The sequence below is a fragment of the Camelina sativa genome, chromosome 3, assembly GCF_000633955.1.
Source record: "Camelina sativa cultivar DH55 chromosome 3, Cs, whole genome shotgun sequence".
Classification (NCBI taxonomy): Eukaryota; Viridiplantae; Streptophyta; class Magnoliopsida; order Brassicales; family Brassicaceae; genus Camelina; species Camelina sativa.
This window is the reverse complement of record NC_025687.1, coordinates 27,079,261-27,101,931: the sequence shown is the minus strand read 5'-3', so window position 1 is coordinate 27,101,931 and position 22,671 is coordinate 27,079,261. Positions and strand designations below refer to the sequence as shown.

The following is a 22,671-nucleotide window of genomic DNA, read 5'->3' as shown; positions in this document are numbered from 1 at the left end:
TTGATGCATGTGAAATGATCTATTCTTATAAAGATTTCCTAGATTTTTTTTCTTTTTTTGGAAAAGTGTAAAAAACTAAATCATTTATTGTTTTCGTCTAACAAGCAAGCTTAGATATTTTGAAAATAATAAATACTGGATAGGGGAAAATATTTTGTTAACTTTATATGATATTTTCTAAATTTTAAAAATAATTATTTTGTTACACTATACAGTAAACCTCTATAAATTAATACTCTATAAATTAATAAACACTATAAATTAAAAAAATTTGCTAATCCCAAGTCGGGACAGTGTAAAAAATAACAAAATTCGATAAGATAATAAGATAATAATTTTTTTGAAATCCTCATGTAAAATATGTTCCCAATAATATCATAAATTAATAATCATTTAAATTTACATATATATATATATATATGTGCTGATATAGTAAAATATGTTTCTCTTAAACCTCATATCTATAAAACAATTGTTATGTTGTATCTTCAAACTATAATAATATAAAATATTCTATAACATTTCATAAAACAGCTAAAACTTTTTAAAGTTTTCAATTTCTAAATATGCATCATTTACATTTTGATAGTTTGATAGACTATTAAAATACAATAATTGATATTATTATTCATAAATTTGAAAATTTATGTTATGTATATAAGTGATTTTGTCTATAATATTTGTAATTCATTGTCAATAATATTTTTTAATTATTTCAAATTCAATTCCAATATCATAAATTTTACAACATCCAAAATTCTAATCTTATTTTGCAAATTGTCTCAATTCATATTTTTTAAAAGATTAAACAATTAAAAATATACATATAAATTAATAATTATTAATTTACACTATAAAATAATAATTATTAATTTATAGATAAATTAATATCACGATAAATTAATAAAATGTCTTGGTCCCAACATTATTAATTTATAGAGGTTTTACTGTAAATGATATTAATAAGTGAAGTTAATTTCTCATTTAAGTTTTGGACTGGATTCATTTCAAATTCGAATTTCAGATTATTTAATAAAAGAGATTTATCAAACAAAATAAGCTTCTATATATATGACCCAGTTTAGTTTGGAATTGCTTGTTTTTGAGTTTTCTTTTGGCTTAAAAGCGAATAATTCGTAATTACAATAAATGATAAAAACTAAAATATTTTGGATTTTGTAATATATATTTTGTTTGTCTATAGAAAATAATATCAAAAATAAATAAAAATGCCCATACTTTTAAAATTTTAAGTGCAAAGAAAAATACTATCAAAATTGGACTTCAAGATGAAAAGGTTTTACAATCATATGGCTAAGGAGATATTTAAATTCAAATGTTTTGGTGTGCTTAGCAAAATAAATAATCATAGGATGTAATGTGAACTATTTAATACTGATTAAATTAAATTCTTCCTAAATTTTAATATTATCCAAATTAATTGTATATATATATAGTAAAATTAAATCTTTCTAAATTTAAAATAATCCTAATAAATTCTAGTTAATGATTTAATATGCCCCTTAATTTATTCATACTTTTATGTCATCACTTTTTCATGTGGTTTGAAATTATATATAGATATAGACAAATCAGTTTTTTAACCTTTATATTTCATTTAGATAACCTTTAAACGCCTACTGATTATATAAGATAATCAAACGGAAAATACATATAGTATATATTCTTCAAACTAATAACATTAGAAATACAAAAAATAAATAAAACATAATACTCCCTCTGTTTCAAAATATAAGATGTTTTAGAGAAGTTTTTTGTTTCATAATATAAGATGTTTTTAAGTTTCTATGCAACTTTTAGATTAATTTAGTATTTTATATTATGCAGTATTGTTTCTGATTGGTTGAACTTGTTAAAAGTAAAGATTTCTTAATTTGCGTGCTTTAGTTAAAACATCCTATATTTTGAAACGGATGGAGTAATTTATAGTGAGAAATATGGATTTATGGGTTAATAATTTCATTGAACTATTAACGAAGCTACAAATTGTAATAATGGATTGTACATGACTATCAACAAAGTCCTTGTCCCATATATTTAGTAACACCCAGAACCGTGCCTAGAATTTTTGAGGCCATAAACAGAAAACCAAATTTAGTCTAATTTTAAACATTTTTATCAACGTATTAAAAAAATTCAAGAAAAATTTATTTGAAAACATGTCGACAATATTATGAAAAGGATAAAAATTATTTTGTGATTAATTATGATATATTGTCTAATTATTTTGTGATTAACCATGTTGGTTGGTTGAGACATTGTCGCTTTCATAAGTTGGTTGATATGTACTATTATTTATAAATATACTAGGTTTTACCCCGTGGTACACCACATGTATATTATTTTGTTGATATGAAATTGTAATAGTTTAGTGGTGATTGTAGTCGATGGTGAATTGCATCTATATATATACTGTTAACGGTTGTAGATAAATTTTGTATAAACTTTTGATTCGCAAGTTGAGAATATACATTTTATGATTTGGTTAATTATGATTTAGGAATGAATGATATGACATATTCTTGTTTTGATTCTCAATTGATATTATTGGATCAATAGTGTACATTTAAAGCTTATAAGAACTTAGCAAATATATAATCGTTTATTAAACACAAATTAGATATTTCCTAAGATGTATTCATCTTGAATTAGTTGCTATATTATAGGGATGTGATTACAGAATTTGTGTTATTAATTCTTTTTGTCAAACTCAGCACTAAAACTTCGGCATGTAAATTAGATATTTCATAAGATACAATGGGCATTAATTGGCATTAATTAGATGTAAATAAGTACGTTATGAATTAAAAACCGGCCCAAAATATTCCGTAATCTTAAGGAGGATCCGGATAATGAAATCGGTTATAATTTTAGTTAAAAATCTGACCCGAAGTTGGCAAAAAGACAAAAAGTGATGGCACCCTATTGCACTTCAAAAATGTATTTCGAGCTCTATATGTGGATATACTTGTTTGGTTATAAATATCCTACGAAAAATTTTAAAATATATATCCGTTTATAAAAATTCAAATCACATCATATGCTGAAAAAAATCTAAAATTTTATTAACCTTATGTATTAAATATTAATTAAAATAATTAATTATAAGATTAAATATAAGTGTAAGGAGAATTATATTTTAATTTAATATATTGATTTAAATTAGGTAGATAGTTTTTAGGAAATTAATATTATCAAATAAGGAAATGATTGTGTTTGGTTGTAAGGATTGTAGAGAATTTAATTGAGACTTGTTTGGATACAATTATAAGAGTGGATAGCACAAAAATGTACTTCAAAAATGTTGAGATAGATTATATATTACTAGATTCGAACCCGCATGTACGTGCGGGGATGTTTTCAAAAGTTTTTTTTTGTTTTTTTTAAGAAATATATTTGTTGTTCTTAGTGTAGAATTTTGTTTTGTGGACTTGTTGATATATTAAGTTTTTTTTGTTTCGTAAAGTATTTTTCAATTACAAAATTCAGGTAGAGAAAATGTAAGGCCCAATGTAGATTAAAAGTGAGCCTCGTTTTTGGTATTATTGGCCCACGTAGAAGCTGTTTCTTTAGGGAAAACGAAGTGAAACAATAGTTTTGGAGAAGACAGTGTAAGAACAATATATTTAACAGGAAAAACCGATCTGTACGTTTTGCTTACCCAAATCTTTCAATCAATCTTGTTTACCATCGAATCCATCTCAACGTTGAAGCAAAGTATGAAACCAATATCGATTAGGTACGCGAAGATTGGTATTTGTCTTAATGTTTTATTTGATTTGTATTGTACAATTCATATTTCCTTTTTCAAATTTAATAAATTAATCTAAATCTCTTGGGTAATATTCTCAAAGTTTTTTTCGTGATTATTTGTGGATGATTTCATAGCCGCACAAATTTTTTTTCTGAAATTTAGTTAGATTCGTTTAAACCTTGAATTCCATGTTTGAAATTGTTGTTATGTTTGCCGGGAAAAAATTGTTACTTTATCCAATATGATTTTTTTGGTAATTTTAGTTTCTTGTAAATTTTGTTTATTAGCTTAGATCCTATATCTGATTCTTATTACATGTTTTCTTGGATACTCATTTGTTGTTGGAAGATGTCTGATTTTATTTCTTTGTTTTAGTACAGTGAAAACTCGAACTAAATAAAACAAAAACTGCCGAGGAAGAAGATACTTACATATAAGACTTTGTGGTTCCGTTAAGCTATATGTACAATCCAATCAAATATATAAGTTTCATTTGGGTTGTTTGTATATGTTATGGTTTCTGGTTTGGTTTTAACAAACTGTGTTATATTCACGTTAATCCTATAACATGGTTAGAAGTATGGTGTTTCGCCCTGAGAGTGATGATAAGAACTCCTTTAATCGGTTAGTCATTCCAAACTTTATTTTCTAATTTGAGTTATTTCTTAACAAAATGTTTAGAAGTCAGTTCAACCGAGTAAAAGTTTCGGTTTATTACTGAATAGAGTATAGTATTACAATCTTCCCAAATATATAAAAAAAACCCTTTCTTTTTGCATAATCCTGTAGACATTATTGAAAATGAAAACATCGAAAACAAAATAAGTTCCCAAAGTAATAAGATAAAATGATGAAATAAGGGATAGATGGCTGCAACCATTTGATATCTAGGCTCTTCTCACATTTTGTATCTCCTTTTAGCCTCCCTCTGCTTCAAACTTTACTCCATATTTTTATCCCAAAAGTATCATAGTTTTGATCAGTCATCCCTTCTTATTGTAAAGCACCTGTTAAAAGTACAACCCCTGTAACAAAATTTATAAAACGGAAAGATACATGAATATGAAACAAATGAAATGCTTTGTTTAAGGTCATCAATTCTAATACATACCTAAATGACATGATCCATTCTGCTTTCTCCGATATAATCTAGAGGTTTTTCAAAACCTCTTTGAATACTACATTCATTGTCCTCTTTTGCGGTTTCCCATCTTCCAATGATAGGTTTGTATTTTCCCGTATGCGAGATGTGTAAGACGTTGATCACGTACGTTGCTTTTATAGTAGGTGCAGGATGTTCTAAAGAATATACCATAGTATTTAAGATTTGATGATATTATCTTGGAAGATTTGGTAAGTTGTTAAAATTTAGTAAAGAAAATATTTTGATATCGTGGATACATAATTCAAAATTGGAGATCATATAATCTTCGAAGATTATGTTAACTGTTTGATTTTGTGTTGGTAATTTTCGAGATTTGTTACGATTTAATTGCTAAGATTATATGAACCTCACTTTGATATTCTAAGCTAATTATGGGGGATTGATTTAGTTAGATTGTTTATGGTATGTATTAATATGAGCCGATTTTTATGTGATATGTATATATTAGGTGTTAATTGCACCCGATTTGGAAGGTTTGCGCCGAAAATATTGTATTTGGGTTATATCACTTAATTGCATCCGATTTGGTTCGGCTATCAATTTGTTTGGTCATAGAGATAATCAATCTGTTTGGATACACGATTTATATATTCTTATTCAGTTTTCAGTGGCATTTCATGTAATAATCTCTTAATCTATGTCTACTTATTAAAAATGCTTCCCTTTTAATAGTATAGATTAGAGTCATTACTTAGTTGATAACAACACTTTGTATTATAAAGATTTCATATATTTTCATTTTTCTACTGTTTTCCTATTCTAGGACTGTATTAACATTCTTAATATTCATACGTAATTACTTCAAGATAAAATCAAAAGATAAAACCATAAACCTAGACAAATATGGCTTCTTATATTTTATACAAAACTAGGATTTAACCCGCGGTACACCGCGAGACTATATTTAAATTTTTAAATATTTAAAATACATATATTATATTTGTTTGTTATTTTGCTGTTGTTTTATTAATTTTTAATCTATATACCTATAACTATCTATTGAATTTACGGGACGATTTTAATGTTAATATATGATTTTAAATAAAATGATTAAGTTTTTTTTGTCTTTTAATATAAATGTTACTATGTTATCTAAGTTTTGACCGCAGTACACTACTTGATTGTGTTTTTTTTTATGTAGAATCATATAGAGATATGTGAGAAGTAATAGTTATTTTATGTGCTTAATGTATATAAAAATTAATTATTTTTATTTTTTAATTTATCAATTAAAATTCATTGTTGTAAAAGTAAACAGATGCATCTATATATATATATATATATATATGGTGTTTAAAAAATAAATAACAATTAATTTAGCCGAAATAATTTAGGAAAACTATATTATCACCTTCAATAAATGTAGAAAATATTAAATGTAGAAAATATTACATGAAAACTATTAATTAGGCCGAGATAATTTAGGAAAACTAACAGATTTTTCTCTAAAGATCTATTAAAATACGTTTGAAGATTTTTATGGGAATAAAAATTTAATGTGTAGAATTGTTTGTGGAAAAACCGAAATGTATAGATGTTATCCAGCTATTTATGACAATAAACATATCAAATTAGGTAGATTTAAATAGTTTCATTAATTTAGTTTCTACGAAATGTTATTTTAGGAAAATTGTTATTCAGTAATGTTGTAAATAAAACATATTAAATAAGCAAAACTTGACTGACATAAACCACAATGTACTTCAAAAATAATAATATAGATTCAAGGCCGTAGGCCAGTGTTTCTTATTTTCATGAATAGGCACGACTCTGATAATACCTTACCCCATTGTATCCTCCAAACAAAACCCAGTTTTAAATGTTTAAAAACAAACCCACTCTATGGAGAAATCCATAGATAAATTATGCTATAAAAATATATACCAAATATGCAAAATTTTCATCAAGCAAGATTACTGAATAATAACTTCGAGCTACACTAAAAACATAAAATAATTTTATTAATGTTTTACTCAAAAACTTTATGTGAACGAATGTAAAATATGACCCAATACCTCTTATATATACAATAAAACATCTATAAATTAATAATGTTGGGACCGTGATATTTTATTAGTTTATAGTGATATTAATTTATAGTATTTATAATTTATAGATATATTTTCTAATTGTTTGAATTTTTGAAAATTAGGAATTGATACAATTTTTAAAAAATAAGATTAGACTTTCGAATGTTATAAATTTATAGTTTTAGAATTGAATTAGTAATATTTAGAAAACATTATTGACAATAAATCAAATAAAATAGACAAATTCGCTAATATATATGACATACGTAAACTCAAGTTTATGAATAATAATATCAATTGGCGTATTTTAATAGTCTATATAACTGTCAAAATGAAAATGATGAATATCTAAAAATTGAAAACTTCAAAAAATATAGTTACTTTTATGACATGTTATATAGTATTTATATCATTATACTTTGGAAATACAACATAGTAAATGTATCATATATATGAGCTCTAAGAGAAATTTTATTTTTTTAAAACATATATTGTTAGATCAACATATTTATATATATATATATATATATATACATATGTAAATTTACATCATTATTAATTTAAGATATTATTAGTACCATATTTTACATGGAGATTTCAAAAAATTATTATCTTATCGAACTTCGTTAATTTTAATATTGGCCCGATTCAGGACCAACAAAATTTATTAATTTATAGTGTTTATTAATTTATACAGTATTAATTTATAGAGGTTTTACTGTATATGCATAACAAAAAGATTTTTTAGGTTAGAATAAAAAGATTTTGTAGATTATAAGAAAAAAGTTAGTTGAAATATCCTACTTTAACTGCTATTTAAATGAGTTAGTATTTTCTTGTTACAATTATACAATTTTTTTTTCATAAGTCTTTTTTGTAAATTCATACAATAACATTTTCTGTAATATATTATATGATAAGTAGGGTTATTTTGCTATAAGCTATGTTACATGGAAACTCATTTTAAGGTCCGTTTCCCGTTTCCGAAACGTTTCTGAAACGGAAACTCGTGGAAACACGGAAAAAGCCATGGAAACACGATTCGTAAATTTTTTTGTTTGGAAACACGATGGAAACTTCCTTTTCGTTTTGGAAACATGACGAAAACTTTTTTTAGCTTAGAAACTTAATAAATAAAATAATTTGAAAATATATATTCATAATACATATAAATATATAATATATTAATATTTTAATTCAACTATTTAAAATTTATGTTTTGAATATATGTTGTATCAAATATTTATTTTGATATAGGTTTTATGTTTGGTGTTTTATTATGTATATACTTATATATCCAGGTATATATGCATACGTTTCTCAAACGTTTCCATTTTATAATTTTAGGAAATTAGCGTTTCTATTTCCGAAACGTTTCGTTTCCAAGTATCCGTTTCCGTTTCTATGCAACCTAGGCTATAAGTATATAGAGATAATAGTTAACTTCCCTCGTGGAGAACAGCCGCGTACCTCATCTCAGCTAATCGAGTTCATGGATCGCCTTGTTCGTAACAAGATCTCCTCTGTTCAGCGAAACAACCCGGCAAAGCTACGGGATGGCTTACAAATCTGGTTTCAGTCCAGATCTTAAAGTTCCTTTTGATTTCTCAAATAACTTTTACTCTTACTTTTGAAACAAGGATCAAATAACTTTTGTACAAGCCTTTTTTGGTTGAATATAATTTAGCATTCATTAAAAAAAAAAAGTTAACTTCCTATTTAAAACATGAAAATATCGATCTTCTCATACCTAAACGGGCCTAGGTAAAAATTGGGCTCACTGAATTTATTAAAATAGCCCAAATTCAAATATTGTTCTGTTATCTGTCTGATGTCCCACATCGCTGATCTTACAAGCTAATCGAGTGTTTTATATGTCATTAGAGTCGACAATGTGATTGTTACCTTCACTAAAATTGGAACGATATTAGCATGGCCCCTGTGCAAGGATGACACGCTTAATTCGAGAGTTGGTCCAAATTTTTTTTTTGAAATTTTTCCAAGATCGGTTCTTCTTCACATTTTCCGGTACAAATCTACAATAACCGAAAACCGGTTTGGTTATATGTAATCTAATACTATTATACCGGTTTAAAGAATCGTTTACTCTCTCTCTCTCCCTCTCTCTTACAAGAGCCTCTCTAAAACCCTTTCGCGTCACTCTCTAGAGAAGATCTCAGGAGCTTCAATGGCTGGCTTATTGTTATTGATTACTACTACTATTATTCAGTGAATCTACTAAGTTTCCTATTTTGGTTGATTTCTCAAGTTTGCCATGGCTGTTGTGCTCAAATCAATTCTCAAAAACCAAACTTTGTATAAGACTCTCTTGAAGAGACCACAGTGCGTCTCGCCTTTGATTGTCTCCAGAACCTTAACTTCGGAAGCTCATAAGAAGCCACTCTCTGTTTTTTTCGAAGAGGCTGTTGGATTGAGACCCAGACCAGAAACGAGCGAAATCGAAGAAGAAGAAGAAGAACAAGGCAACGAATTGAAGAGAAAGCTTTTGGAATTGGAGAGGAAACTCATAGAACTGAAGAAATCTGAACCTGTGAGAAAGAAGAAACAGAAGGAGAAGGTTGTGACATCAGAGGAAACTGAGAAAAGGCATGATAATCTTTACAAGTTGTCTAAAGGTGACGAAGAAGAGAAGAAAGAGGTAAAGAAACGTAGTCGGGAACAAGAGGATGTGATTAGGGTTTATAAGGAGCTTCCTATAGAGATGGTGTCGTTTGTGAGGCTTCTGCATAAAGAAGGGTATTTGAACAAGGCTAATTTCATCACTGGAGAAAAGTTGAATATGGGGAATCTTAATGAAGAGTATTCTAGAACTTTTGTTAAGTTTGCTGCGGAAAGGTTTGGAAAGGATTACCAGGAAATAGCAAAGTAAGAATCTTTTTACTTGTATATTGATTGATCATATATTGTGTTTTGTTCTGTTGGATTGTTACAACTACATCTTAGGCTTCGTTTAGAGAAGGTGTTCATGTAAGTATCCAGTTCTGCCAGTTCGTTTGCGACACCTTCTAGGGTTTGCATTGTAGTATATGTAACATTTCTTGGGTAGTATAGGTTGGGGTTGGAAAATGAGGGCTTCAGTGCTAGTTCTTTAGGAATGAGGAATCTTTTGTGATGAATTGAGTTCTTGTGGTTGAATCACAGGCTAGTTGTAGCATTGATTGAGATATTCTGATGAAAGAATTGATTAATACATTTGTAGATCTTTTCAATGGAATTATTTGTCGACTGTTGAGTTTTAGAATCTTTTCTATGGTCTTGATTGCCTTACCTTGCAGCATTTTATTTGCCCTTAGTTAAATTGTTGTTTGGATAACTGATGGATAATGATTAGGTTTCGTTTAGAGAAATGTTTGTTGAAATGTTCATCTTCATGGGTCTCTGATGACAAACTTGGGCATGTTTAGGTGAAAACTTCTCAGTACGCTTTTCATTTGTGCTAGCGCTATTGGAAGGACTAGTGAGGAACCTTTGTGATGAATTGATGTCTTGTGTTTCGATCATAGGCTAGTTGTCCCATTGGTAGAGAAATTATGATATTAGAAGTGATTAATACATTCGTAGGTGCCTTAAACGTATGGTCTTGATTGCCTCAATCCCTGCAGCATTTTATTCTCCCCTTACCTAGCTAGGAAGTTTGAAATTGATCCTATCATCTTATTGTTTCTACAGCTTTCCATAACCTCAGATTTAACTTGCAGGTGGTTATCAGGTAGTGACCTGAAGAAGATTGTGCTCTTTGGTTGCCCGAGTGTGGAAAAAAGGGCAGTATTCGCTGCTAAGACATTGCGCAACTTTTTTGATATCCATGAGAATAATGTAAGTTTATGTATACACACACTCACTACACTGTCCTTATCTCATTTCGCAACTCCCAAACTGCATCTAACAAAGTCTTTTTTCGCATAAATAGGTGTGCAATAAATGCGTGTTAAAAGAGAAGTGCAAGTTTCCAAACCAGAGCGTATGGGATGGCAAAACAAAGCACCTACACTTGTCTGTTGTGATGAAAGTCATCACACTATATCCATTAGACTTGACTCATCCAAAGCTACAAGTTCCTCAAGAGGTACAAGACTCAGTCGCAAGATTGCTGACAGAGATTCAGAACTTAAGCCGAACTGTCTGTACTCCTCTCGCATGAGTTATAACCTTATCAAAGATTTGTTTGTAGTAGAGATCAATCTAGTGTTTTCACAAATGGAAGTTTGAACAAAATAAAAAAAACTAATATGAAGAAGAAGAGTCTTCACTCTAACTTTCACTTGCAACAGTTAAAGGGTTACAAATCCGATTATACTTGGTTATGCTTTCACATTTTATCTCCATTAGGTGCATAGTATTAGTGAGCCAGAAGCTCCACTATAGTGTTAGTGAACCTTCTGGCTGAGTCAGAAACTTTCTGGATAAGTATGGAAGGAATGGGTCTTCTGACTTCAGAAGAGACAGAGACTCGTCTTTAAAACAAGCCTATCACCAAGAGCCACAGGCATTGCTATCAAACGTGGCGGTAAGGTGGTGATTGATATGTGTGCGTCTTTTCAAAATCACTTTCTTCGCTTTGAAGTTCACTCGCTAGATTCCATAGCATCTCCCATACATTCGAACTCTCCACGAAAAAAAGGATAAATTTTCAAACTTTTTTGTGGGTCTCAGCTTTCCAACTTCTATTGAAACCTAATTTTGATTACAGTGTGAGTGGATATCGTAAAATTTGTGGCTTTTCTCCTCCTTCTATCTCACTCTTCAAGCTTTTACCTTTTTAACTCTTGGTGGAGTTGTAAATTTTAAACTTTTGATAAATTCTCGGAGATTCTGAGTTTGTCTCGCATGTGGATTTGAATACCGAAGAAACAATGTCTGTGGAAAGATCTTTGGAAGCTTGGGAAGAGGTTCAAAGACATGGACATGACCTAGCTGATAGACTTGCTCAGGGCTTTAACGGTTTGATTCATATCAACCCACCTTCGTTTCCATCGAAGCTATTCGATCTCGAGTTTTCAAGTCAGCATTTTGGGATTAGGGATCCTAAGTTTTTCACCGACCAACCCATCAATGGCGTCTCGGCGATTGTTGATATTGGGAACAAGATTGGTCAAGCTGGTGTTGATTTTGGCGCTGGATTAAATGTGATGGTTCATCAATTCTTCAGAAGGTTGCCTATACCGTTTTGGCACGATGGGACTGTTTCAACTGAGAGGTATTCTGTTACGAGGAGCCATGGGGCGTATGTGGACACAAAAGAGAACTCAGGGTTTTCTAAGACTGATACTGCTTCCTCTGTTACTGTGTTGGAGGAGAAAGTTACAGACTTCGATTTAAGTACTATTGGATTACATACGAGACCAAAGGTACTTGTTGTACTTCTGCAATTTCAAGTTTTTAATTTTTGTTTCTTACTGATCAAAGTGGCCTTAGCTTTGTATATAACGGCAGAGATATCTAGCTTCGATTTCCTAGAGGTTTGAGTATGAGCATATCCAAAGTTTAAAGAATTTAGATGCTTGCTTATTGAGATATTGTGAAAATAGGATTAAGTTAAGCTATGGCTTTGGTCAGTAAGTATAAATTGACATGGTGAATCAGGTTCAGTGGAGTTTTTTTCAAGGGTGAAATTTGTTTACAGATTACAGTTTCTGCTCCTTGTAGGGAATGGTTGAGCTATCGTCAAGTTATGAAAGTAGAACAAGTGGTATGGAACATTCATTAGCAGCCAGGGGAGATCTTTGGAGGGTAGAAGCTTCTACTTCAAATTCCGCTGCGAGAGATGATAGCTCGTCTCTCTTTCTACTTCAGCTCGGACCTTTGTTATTTCTGCGCGATTCAACTCTTCTGTTACCTGTTCATTTATCAAAGCAACACTTGCTTTGGTACGGGTATGATAGAAAGGTATGCTTAAAGCTTCAACCTTATTATCTTTTGTCTCAATGGAAGTATGATTGTGTTACTTGTGTTAGTCTTCTTATCTCGAACTTTTGCTTATTGTTTCAAAACTCGGATATCACTCATATGGTAATCTCTTTTCAGAAAGGTATGCATTCTCTGTGTCCAGCTTTGTGGTCAAAGCATCGAAGATGGCTTATGATGTCCATGCTCTGCCTCAATCCTTTAGATTGCGTAAGTGTCTTTACTTTAAAATCTGTCTACGCGTGTATATGTGTGTTTGTTTGCCTTTTCATAATCTTGCATTGTGGAACTAATTCTCGAAGCTTTGTATTTCTCCGGCTCATGGAACAGTCATTTGTAGACTTGCAATTCCCAAATGGACAATTAACATATGTATCTGGTGAGGGATTGACGACAAGTGTCTTTGTTCCTTTATGCGGTGGTCTTCTTCAAGCGCAAGGTCAATATCCAGGAGATATGAGATTTAGTTTCTCCTGCAAGGTTGGTTAATAATATTTGATCAAGTATAGTCACTCACAATTCTTTATTCAAGAGCTTACAAAAATTTCGACTTTGATGTTTCAGAGTAAAAAGGGAGCACGAATCGCACCAATGGTAAATTGGCCTGACAAATCATTTGCATTGGGTGTTTCTCAAGCCTTGGCTTGGCGTAGGTCCGGTCTCATGTTGAAACCTGCAATTCAACTTAGGTTAATTAAAACCGGCCTTTCTCTTTCCAATCAAAACGCTTCTTTTTTTTCCTTTTGAACTCACAAACACAGTAAACAGCATGTGCTCTACATTTGGTGGAAGCAATCCCGGGGTGAGAACCGAAGTTATTCACTCGTTGAACGATAATATCAATATGATATGTGGCTGCGCATTCGCAGCTCATCCTTCAACATTTGCATCTGTTTCCGTAAGCTAATATTTCTCTTTCTTTCTTTTTCTTTAACCCAAACCTAGTTTGGTTGTTCATTGCTCTCATTTTGGGTTTTCTCTAAAACCTCAGTTTGGTCGGTCAAAGTGGAATGGGAACATTGGACGAACCGGAATAGTTGTTAGAGCTGATACTCCTCTTTCAAACGTTGCTCGACCATCTTTCTCCATTCAGATTAACAATGCTTTCGAGTTCTAAAAATATGTAAGGGCTAAGTGTTTGGTTTGTGTAGTCTCTCGTCTAAAGACTAAATTGTATATAGTAAATCAAACTCATCAATCCCACAGAAAGATTTCACAGCCTAATAACAAAACCTGAAAATAAATCTTATTTTGTACAGTAAATTTAGCAAGAAAAAAAAAAAAAATTATACAATTCATTACTCAATCTTCACATCGGTAAGATCATCTAACAGTCCCCTCGACGAAGATGATGACCTTCCTTCTTCTTGCTGTTGTCGGCTAACATCTTTGCTAGGCTCACAGAAGGAAGAGTCAACCCAAGGACCCTCCAAAGAAGACGAGCTAATGTGTTGTTCACTGTTTCTTGTATAGGTCGAGACTTGTGACTCGCTGTCTTGTGACAAAAGCTCGAAGGCCTTAAACCTCATTGCAGCTGAATCACTTGGATCAGCTTCACGTTTCACCAGTGGTGGTTGGACTTTGATTTTTCCTTCTAGCATTCTTACAATAGATGACATTGGTGGTCTCAGTGTCGGAGAGGGGTTGGTACAGAGTAAAGCTATGTTCAACATCCTCATTGCTTCTTTCTTCGAAAAGCTTGTACCGAGATCAGGATCCACAAGTTCTAGAAGACTCCCTTGTTCTTGCAAGACATTTGCCCAATCAAGAAGGTAAATAAACTCTTCTCTTGGTCTGTAATTTGTATTGCTCTTTCCACTAACAATCTCTAAGCAGACAACACCAAAGCTGTAAACATCTGCTTTGTCTGTTAAGTAACCTCTCATTGCATACTCTGGAGCCATGTAACCTCTGCATCAGTGAAACATAAATTCTTGTAAGTGTTAACCAATGAATTTCAGAAAAGATAAGTAATGAACACTCACATTGTTCCTGCAATCCTTGTGCTGATATGTGTATTCTCTTCCTCGTCGAGCTTGGCTAGACCAAAATCCGAGATCTTAGCATTTAGAGACAGATCAAGAAGCACGTTTGTCGCTTTTATGTCTCTATGAACAATCTTCAGCCTTGATTCCTCGTGTAGATAAGACAATCCTTTCGCAATCCCTAAGCATATTTTGTTCCTTGTTGGCCACTCCAAGTGAAGTTTCTGTTTCTCTGTGCCTGTTAAAATAACCCAAAAGAGACTAGCTTAAAGATCATGATCTTTCAATCTAACTTTTCTCAGATGGATACAGAAAACTAACCAAAGAGTGCGCGAGCGAGGCTGTTGTTCTCTAAGTACTCATACACAAGCAAAAGCTCTTTCCCTTCGATGCAACAACCATAAAGTTTCACAAGATTTGGGTGTTGCAACGCAGAGATCATGCCGATCTCAGTCACAAATTCTCTGTTTCCTTGCTTAGATTTTGATGAAAGCTGCTTCACCGCGATGGTCATTCCATCAGCGAGAACACCCTAATAACCAAAACACATTATAACACCAAAATTAAAGAACTTGTGAAGATGTCAAACCAAAGCAATCATGCATCACCTTATAAACTGGTCCAAATCCTCCTTCACCAATCTTATTTTCTGGATCAAAGTTATTAGTAGCACGTTTGATTTGTTTCAATGTGAACGATCCTGTCTGCAAATCAAGTCCCCTAAGCTCTTCTGATAAAACAAAAATGTAAGATTTGAAAGAAACAATCAGATCTTGAAAATGAGAAAGAGCATTTCTTGAAAGATAGGAATGATGTTTTCTTTCTTACCATTTTCATCCACTTCTTCTTTTCCACCTAAGTAACCTGTTAGCATAAGGATTATAAGTACCAGCAACCCGAAAGCTGCACACGCTGCAATTACGATGCCTGCAACTGCTCCTTTGGACAATTCTTTTCCGGTGTCAACCTTGAAATCTACAAGAAGAGGCAATATAAAATAGAGAGAACATTCACTCATTCACTCACTCCAAAATTATAATAAACAGTTTAGAAAGATTGGATAGGAAACTCACTTGGTGTAATCGTTATGGCAGATATGAGAGGCCCGTAAACACCTCGTGTTGGTATTACGTTTGTGCCTTTCCCTAACCACTTCAAGTGAATCTCCAATGTACTTCCATTCACCTGAACATCATCAATTTGCCTTAGGAACGGTTTACCAACTCCACCTGCTCTCTCTGCTATGTTAAAGTCCCTCTCCAACAAATTCCCCTGCACAAGAGAATCCCAGTTTGAATTCTGATCCAAGAAACTGAAACTTGGTTTTGAAACAAAAATTTCATCTTTGTTCTGCAAAACTCACTTGAACATAAATGTCGAATACTCGCCGCCCTAAGCTACTATAAGTCTGGTCATCTGAGAACATAATCTCTGCAAAATGGAGCTGCACTTTGTAACTTCCTTTTATCATGCACAGTCCATAGTACTTGAGTGATTGTGAAGCGAGACGGGCTGTTTTGTAAAACTCTGGAGTTGATTCATTGATCAAGTTAAATGTGTCAGTTGCTAAGTAGGCGGCCTTGTCATTGCCTAACCAAGCTCCAGAACTACTGTATCCCCATCTTTCAGAGACAGAAGAGAATGTTGATGCTCCTCTCTTGTTTAGGTCTTCCACATACATGTCTTTACCAACCTTGAGTTGGTTTCCTCCACAGTTGATTAACAAGGAAGAATCTGCAAGAAACTTATTCAGTTTTTTTTCCCCTAGAAAAGTTTGAATCCTGAAAGAAACTAATTCCCACTTACGTTCTGCCTCTCTAGGACATGGAAGATTCTTCCTCAAACACCATTGAACACTACACAAGTAGGTATTATTTCTCTGTAAGTATCTTTGGTTTAATGAACCGAAAGGAGGGGAAAAAGAAGACTCACGAGTCATCGGTTGCTGATGGGTAGCTGGAGATCAAGTTTCTGAAGATTTTAGCCAATATTGCTGATTAGAAAAGCATATAGACAAGATGAAACTGAAAATCACTGATATGAAACAACAACAATGCTTACACATCAAGCTGATTACAGCTTAGAGTAGGTGGCTTAGTGAAATTGTTGTAAGATAAATCGCTGAAAACAGATCAAGAAATCGTTAAACGCAGTTGTATTCCGAATTTTCAACCTCGAGGTAGTAAGTTAGTTTGCTTACATATTTTGTTTACTATCCAGAATGAACTGAGGAACTGGACCAGTCAATGAGTTATTATTCAGATACCTAAAGCAGCAAAGTAATTAACATTCAGTTTTTGAAAGTAAGATTTATATCATCATTATATGTTGATAATTTGAAACTTACATAAAGTTAAATGTCTCAAGATTTCGAAATGTGTCTGGAATTACACCGGTTAGTATGTTTGAGCTTAAATCTCTGCACACACACATACTTTAAGGTGAGATCTTGGATCAAACTATTAGCCTTTAAGCTGTAGAAGTAGCAAGAGAATTTGACTTACAGTAACTTCAGCTTACTCAAGGAGGTACCAATGTACTCTGGAATAGGTCCCCTTATCAAACAATTTCTTAGTACCCTGATGAAGTTAATAAAAGAAGAAGATACCTAAATGGTGTTTGATGAAACTGAGTTTATAACTTGAGTTGAGTCAAACTTCAACACTTACAATCGTTGCATATTCGTCATATTTTGCAGTTCCGGAAAAGAAGAGGCTGGTCCATGCAAATCGGTTATCCTCCTGATAAAAGAGAGCTTTATTAAGCTCAGAAGTTTTGACGAGCATGCAAAAAAAGGTATCATCAAACTCTTTGCTTACTTACAATTCAAGCAAGTTCTTCAATTTTGATATTGAAGTTGGAATTGGACCTTCCATTGATGTGCCTTGGAGGTCTCTGCAAATTAACAATTCAGTCTTACTACAAACTTCACTGTAAGCTGAAAAATTAAATGAAGGTGACTCACAGCCTAATAAGCTGAGTCCAGTTTCCTATAAAATCAGGTATCTTCCCAGATAGAGAGTTTGCATCAATCCGACTGCAATAAACAGAGGAAGGTTTTAGAATCATTCCAAAGAATACACCAATTTTTGAAGTCTCACTGTATGTCTTTCTACTTACAAATCAGTCAAGTTTTTGAGATTGCTTAAGGACTCAGGGATCCGACCCGTGATGTTGTTTTTTGAAGAGAGTAGCCTGTAATCATAAATACACTAAATCATGCATCAAGTTAAACGATAACAATATATAAGAAAAACAAAACAAAATACATAATAAAAGATCTTACAATCTTTTCAGTCTTCTCAAGTTCCCTAGGTTTGAAGGAAGTTGTCCTGTGAACAGATTAGTTTCCAGTTGCCTGCAAAAGTTTTTTTTCCCCATATAAGTCTCTTCAATTCTGGTTTGAAGGAAATAGAATTCGATATGTAATATTACACTATAGTAAGTGTAGTAATCTCTCCGAGTTGAGGTGGAAATGGTCCGGAGAGACGGTTTCCGGCTACAGACCTGTTTGTTGCAGAAAACAAAAACGCAAGGATCAGTACAACTTTACTGATCATCACAAGGAAAAAGATATATGCATTGGAGAGAGAATGGTTACAAGATTTCAAGCGGAATTCGAGACAATGTCGTAGGGATTGTTCCACTGAGAAAGTTCAGCTGAAGATCTCTGTAAGAAAAAACCACGAACAAAGATTACTTAAGTCCCAAGACTTTGACATTTTGCTATGATCCATTGACAGTAAAATCAAGAAACAAAGATCCAGGTTCATACATCTCTGTGAGACGCGTGAGGTTCCCAAATTCCGGCGGGATTATTCCTCGCAAATTGAAACCTTTAAGCTGTCTGTTTATGAAAGTGAACAAAAGAAGAAAAAAAATCCTTTTCAGAACCCTAACTCTGTTTCTTGTTATATAAGTTACTGAAAAATGAAGTTTCTTTATGTACATGTTTGTGACACGACAGACTGAACTGGAGTTGAGGGTACAGTCGCAGGTGATGTTACTGGTAGCTTTGGGCGACGAGCCGGAAACAAAGTTCCACTTCCCGTCCAAACAAGAAGTCCTCTCGATGTTCACTGTTTTGTTTTGAAGCTTCCTAAAGATGGTTCGCAATGTTTGTACTGTACAATAAAAAATGGTCAAAACATTTGATGGTCAAATATTAATTATGTAAAGTTTTGTATTATACATACCAAAATCTCTAATAAATAAAATTGACGGCATCCCAATAAGGACAGTTACTAATTAATTTGACATATTTTATATTGGTGTTGTTAAAAAAATAGTAAAATGAGAATTTAACCTCTATTGATCTATCAAATTAATGATATATTATATCTTTTTTATAGGTTCAAATCCGTCTTGCAATATAACTCTTCAGTACTATTTTAATTTCTTAATATGTTTAAGTATTTATAGCTTTAATTTTTTTTACTATGCACGGTAGAATTAAACAGTTAAATAAAAAACAGATTTTAATCGTATACAAACTTTAAATTTGGACTTCTAAAATGAAGCTTCTTACTTGTTTGGATTTGGATTTATTTTGATTTATTTTATAATATGATTCCAAAGTTGATGTGGGAAGTTGAAGTGTTGAAGACACATTTATATATTAATTGAGTAAATATGTCCATCTAAAAAAAAACAATTCACAATATATGAGTTGTTTGGATTTGAATAATAAGCAATGGTATCGATTGTAACTTTTTTGAAAATGAAGATTACTTAGAAATACTAGTATATATATAAGTTTTATGAAAGAAATAGTATATGATTACCCAAATTGCACGTACATTAGCGTACAAGTATTAATTTATATAATAATAAACATACTCAAAATAACATATAAATAACAAAAAAAAATCACAATATTTACTTTTAACATATGAACATTTTCATTTTTACCCTCTTTTACACAATTACAATATGTTAAATTAATTTTTAGAATTTTTTTAAGGTTTGGATTCTCTATTTTACATTTAGGATATATTTAGGAAATAAATAAAAAATATTTAGATATTGAATTAAATTTGTTTTTCATATCTAATATCTATTCAATATTGCAATATCTAATATCTTTTAACTATTCAATATCTAAATGATTTTATATCTTGAAGATAATTATAAATGAATTTTTCTATCTTGAAAATAATTATAATGATTTTTATTAAACTATTTACTTTAGCTTGAAAAATAAAAAGTAACTAATTATAAGAATGAATATATTAAAGATATATAAAAAATATTTCGATATTGAATAGAATATGTTTTTATTATTTTAATTTAGAATATTTTTTTTTAGTGTTAGTCAACGTCGGTTCTCGCCGGAATCAGTTGACCGGTGTACTGGATTATATGTCTATGATGTTGACCGCATAACATCATGTAGTTTATGCATGTAGTTATGTAATACATATACTTCGTGTAGTTAAGTATACAATAATATACTTGGCATGTGTGACCATGTATTCTCCTATACTTCGTGTAACTAGTCATCTTTTTCTCTAAAATTAAATTATGATATAATATTAGAAATAAAACCATTAAATTAGTCACGCATTAATAGTCTGACCAACAATAATAGAATATAAATAACTTTATGGATGTTGTAAGGTCCTTTCGTTAACCCAACTTGCACATATTGAAAAGTACAAGTATTATTATTTGATAATACACATCTGACATCTTGGAGAAAAATAAATTATGTATGATATATTCGTAAAAGAAAACCTTTAAATTAGGAGTAATTCTACAAATAGCATAAAAATAAATTTTATTTTTAAATTTAGCATATTATTTTAAATTTTCAATTTTTTTCAAAAAATATAAAAATTACTTTAACCTACTAATATTGTATATGGAAAGCCTATGCTATAATTTTCCAATAAACATTTTAGTGCTATTTTTATGGTATTTTTTAATTAGTCATGCATTACAAAATTGATCTACTATAAAAATATAAATAAATTTATGGATGTGATATATTTATTTTATTTCTAGAGTCCGGGATCATATGTAAATCATGATGACAAAAAAATACCATAGAATAAACGGAATTTTCACAAATATCACAAAATAAGTTTTGTTTCCAGCTTAGCACATCAATTTCAAAAATAACATCATATTTCAAAATTAAACTTTAAACTATAGATACTAAATTCCACCCCTCGCAAAACTATATCCTAGAATGTAAAATTGAGAACTCATAAATAAAAGAAGTTCTAATTTTTTTAAAAATAATTTAGTTGTGTCTTGGAAGTTTGTAGAATGTATGCTATAACTGTCGATAAACTTGTTTCAGTGCTATTAAGGATATTTTTATTAAATAAATTCATTGACGACCAATATCAACAGAATATATATATTTTTGATAAAGAAAATTACAATTTATCTTTTCAATTTTTTTTTGTAAAAAATTATTTACAACCACAATATAGTTTATTCGATTTTTTATGTGCACCAGATTATAGATTAGTCAATAATAACAAAAGACAAAAAAATTTCAATTGGTTTTTTCTTTTAAAAGCACCAATCCCATTTTTTTGGAAAGTTCTCCAAAAAACTCGACTTATATAATATTTGTCATAAAGATAACATAAACTTTTTTGTTGTCAAAAAAATTACTTATATTATTTTATAGTTAAAATGAAGAGAAAGCATGATTTTCTCTAATCTCTCATCTTTTCAGGTCTTGTGGTCAAATCATCAAATATTACTATTTTTTTTTATACGTGGTGAATATGGATGAAAAAATCGATGTTCTCTCCTTTGTAAACTTAAAATCAATCATGAAATCGATTTAAAATCTAGGGATTCAAGAGGGCGAATATTGATTTTAAGTTTACAAAATGGATAAAATTGTTTTTTCGCCATCTTTAGTCACCACGTGACATAAAAGTAACAATGTTTCACGATTTGGGTAACAATGTTGACCATCGTATTAGAAAAGATAGAAAATTGGAAGAAAATTGTAGTGTGTTTTTTTAACTATAAAATAATATAGGTATTTTTCTGTTTACAAAACAAAAAAAAATATGTTTTTTTTGGCAAATACTTGATATGTCAGATTAATTTGGGGAATTTTGACAAATATTTTTCTTCCAAAATAAAGTTGAATTGGCTACTAATCAAAATTCAAAGTGAAGTAATCTAAACGAAAAGTAAATATTAGACAGAGTGATAGGCACCTTCATCTTCAGGCAAAAATCGAGCATTTGATCCGAATATATCCAAGCAGATGAAGATGAGGAGAAGAAGAGCATACTTGACTTTCTCGGCCGAGCAAAAGAAACCCATTTTTTTGTTTTTCCTCGGGAGAAAACCAAACAGACTCTCACAATTTTCAAAGAGACCAAAATGATTTAAGAGATTGAGAGATTAGTGTTCACATAATTTATAAACATAAAATCTCATAAATATAATATTTGTTTTAATATCTAGCCACCGGGACTGAATAATTATGTGGAGTTCATTGACTTCTTTCTAAGTCTTCGATTTTGTGTTAAATCATTACAAAAATAAATTATTATAATACAGTAGCACGTTTCTATCATTTTCATGGTTAAATATCGATTTTTTTTTGTTGGTTAAATATCGATTTGTGTACGAAATATCCTTAAACAAAACAAAACCGTTAGACTGGTCCAAAGGTCTGGAAAAGTTAAAAATTATGAAAACATAATGAAAGGAGATCTGGAAGAAATGGCCCACTCCAAGGTGTAATTATATATACTGAATTAAAAAATATATATATACTCATTTGGTTTTTTTTTTTTCTCAAATTTT

General features: G+C 30.9%; 3 protein-coding genes across 4 annotated transcripts; 2 read left to right on the top strand and 1 right to left on the bottom strand.

Moving 5' to 3' along the window:
* Positions 9,084-11,246, top strand: LOC104778282. Its single transcript, XM_010502693.2, has 3 exons — positions 9,084-9,856; positions 10,690-10,807; positions 10,902-11,246. Exons 1-3 carry the CDS (start codon positions 9,246-9,248, stop codon positions 11,130-11,132), a joined length of 960 nt encoding a protein of 319 aa, XP_010500995.1. The 5' UTR covers positions 9,084-9,245; the 3' UTR covers positions 11,133-11,246.
* On the top strand, positions 11,478-14,458 carry LOC104778279. 2 transcript variants are annotated; one of them, XM_010502687.2, is made up of 8 exons: positions 11,478-12,339; positions 12,638-12,877; positions 13,016-13,105; positions 13,226-13,375; positions 13,460-13,584; positions 13,664-13,793; positions 13,887-14,018; positions 14,369-14,458. In XM_010502687.2, exons 1-7 carry the CDS (start codon positions 11,845-11,847, stop codon positions 14,010-14,012), a joined length of 1,356 nt encoding a protein of 451 aa, XP_010500989.1. In that variant the 5' UTR covers positions 11,478-11,844; the 3' UTR covers positions 14,013-14,018; positions 14,369-14,458. The 2 variants fall into 2 exon arrangements, with proteins under 2 accessions (XP_010500989.1, XP_010500988.1); XM_010502686.2 differs by lacking the exon at positions 14,369-14,458 and having other exon boundaries at positions 13,887-14,139.
* Positions 14,056-22,284, bottom strand: LOC104778280 (probable LRR receptor-like serine/threonine-protein kinase At1g53440). The gene is made up of 23 exons (XM_010502688.2): positions 22,074-22,284; positions 18,830-19,004; positions 18,656-18,727; positions 18,482-18,550; positions 18,316-18,387; positions 18,167-18,238; positions 18,001-18,075; positions 17,846-17,917; positions 17,704-17,775; positions 17,550-17,621; positions 17,385-17,459; positions 17,228-17,299; positions 17,081-17,146; positions 16,942-17,001; positions 16,813-16,851; positions 16,687-16,736; positions 16,244-16,614; positions 15,954-16,152; positions 15,709-15,855; positions 15,489-15,610; positions 15,202-15,412; positions 14,881-15,118; positions 14,056-14,806 (listed from the first exon to the last, which is right to left on the bottom strand). The coding sequence occupies exons 1-23, from the start codon at positions 22,180-22,182 to the stop codon at positions 14,194-14,196; spliced, it is 3,123 nt and encodes a 1,040-aa protein (XP_010500990.1). The 5' UTR covers positions 22,183-22,284; the 3' UTR covers positions 14,056-14,193.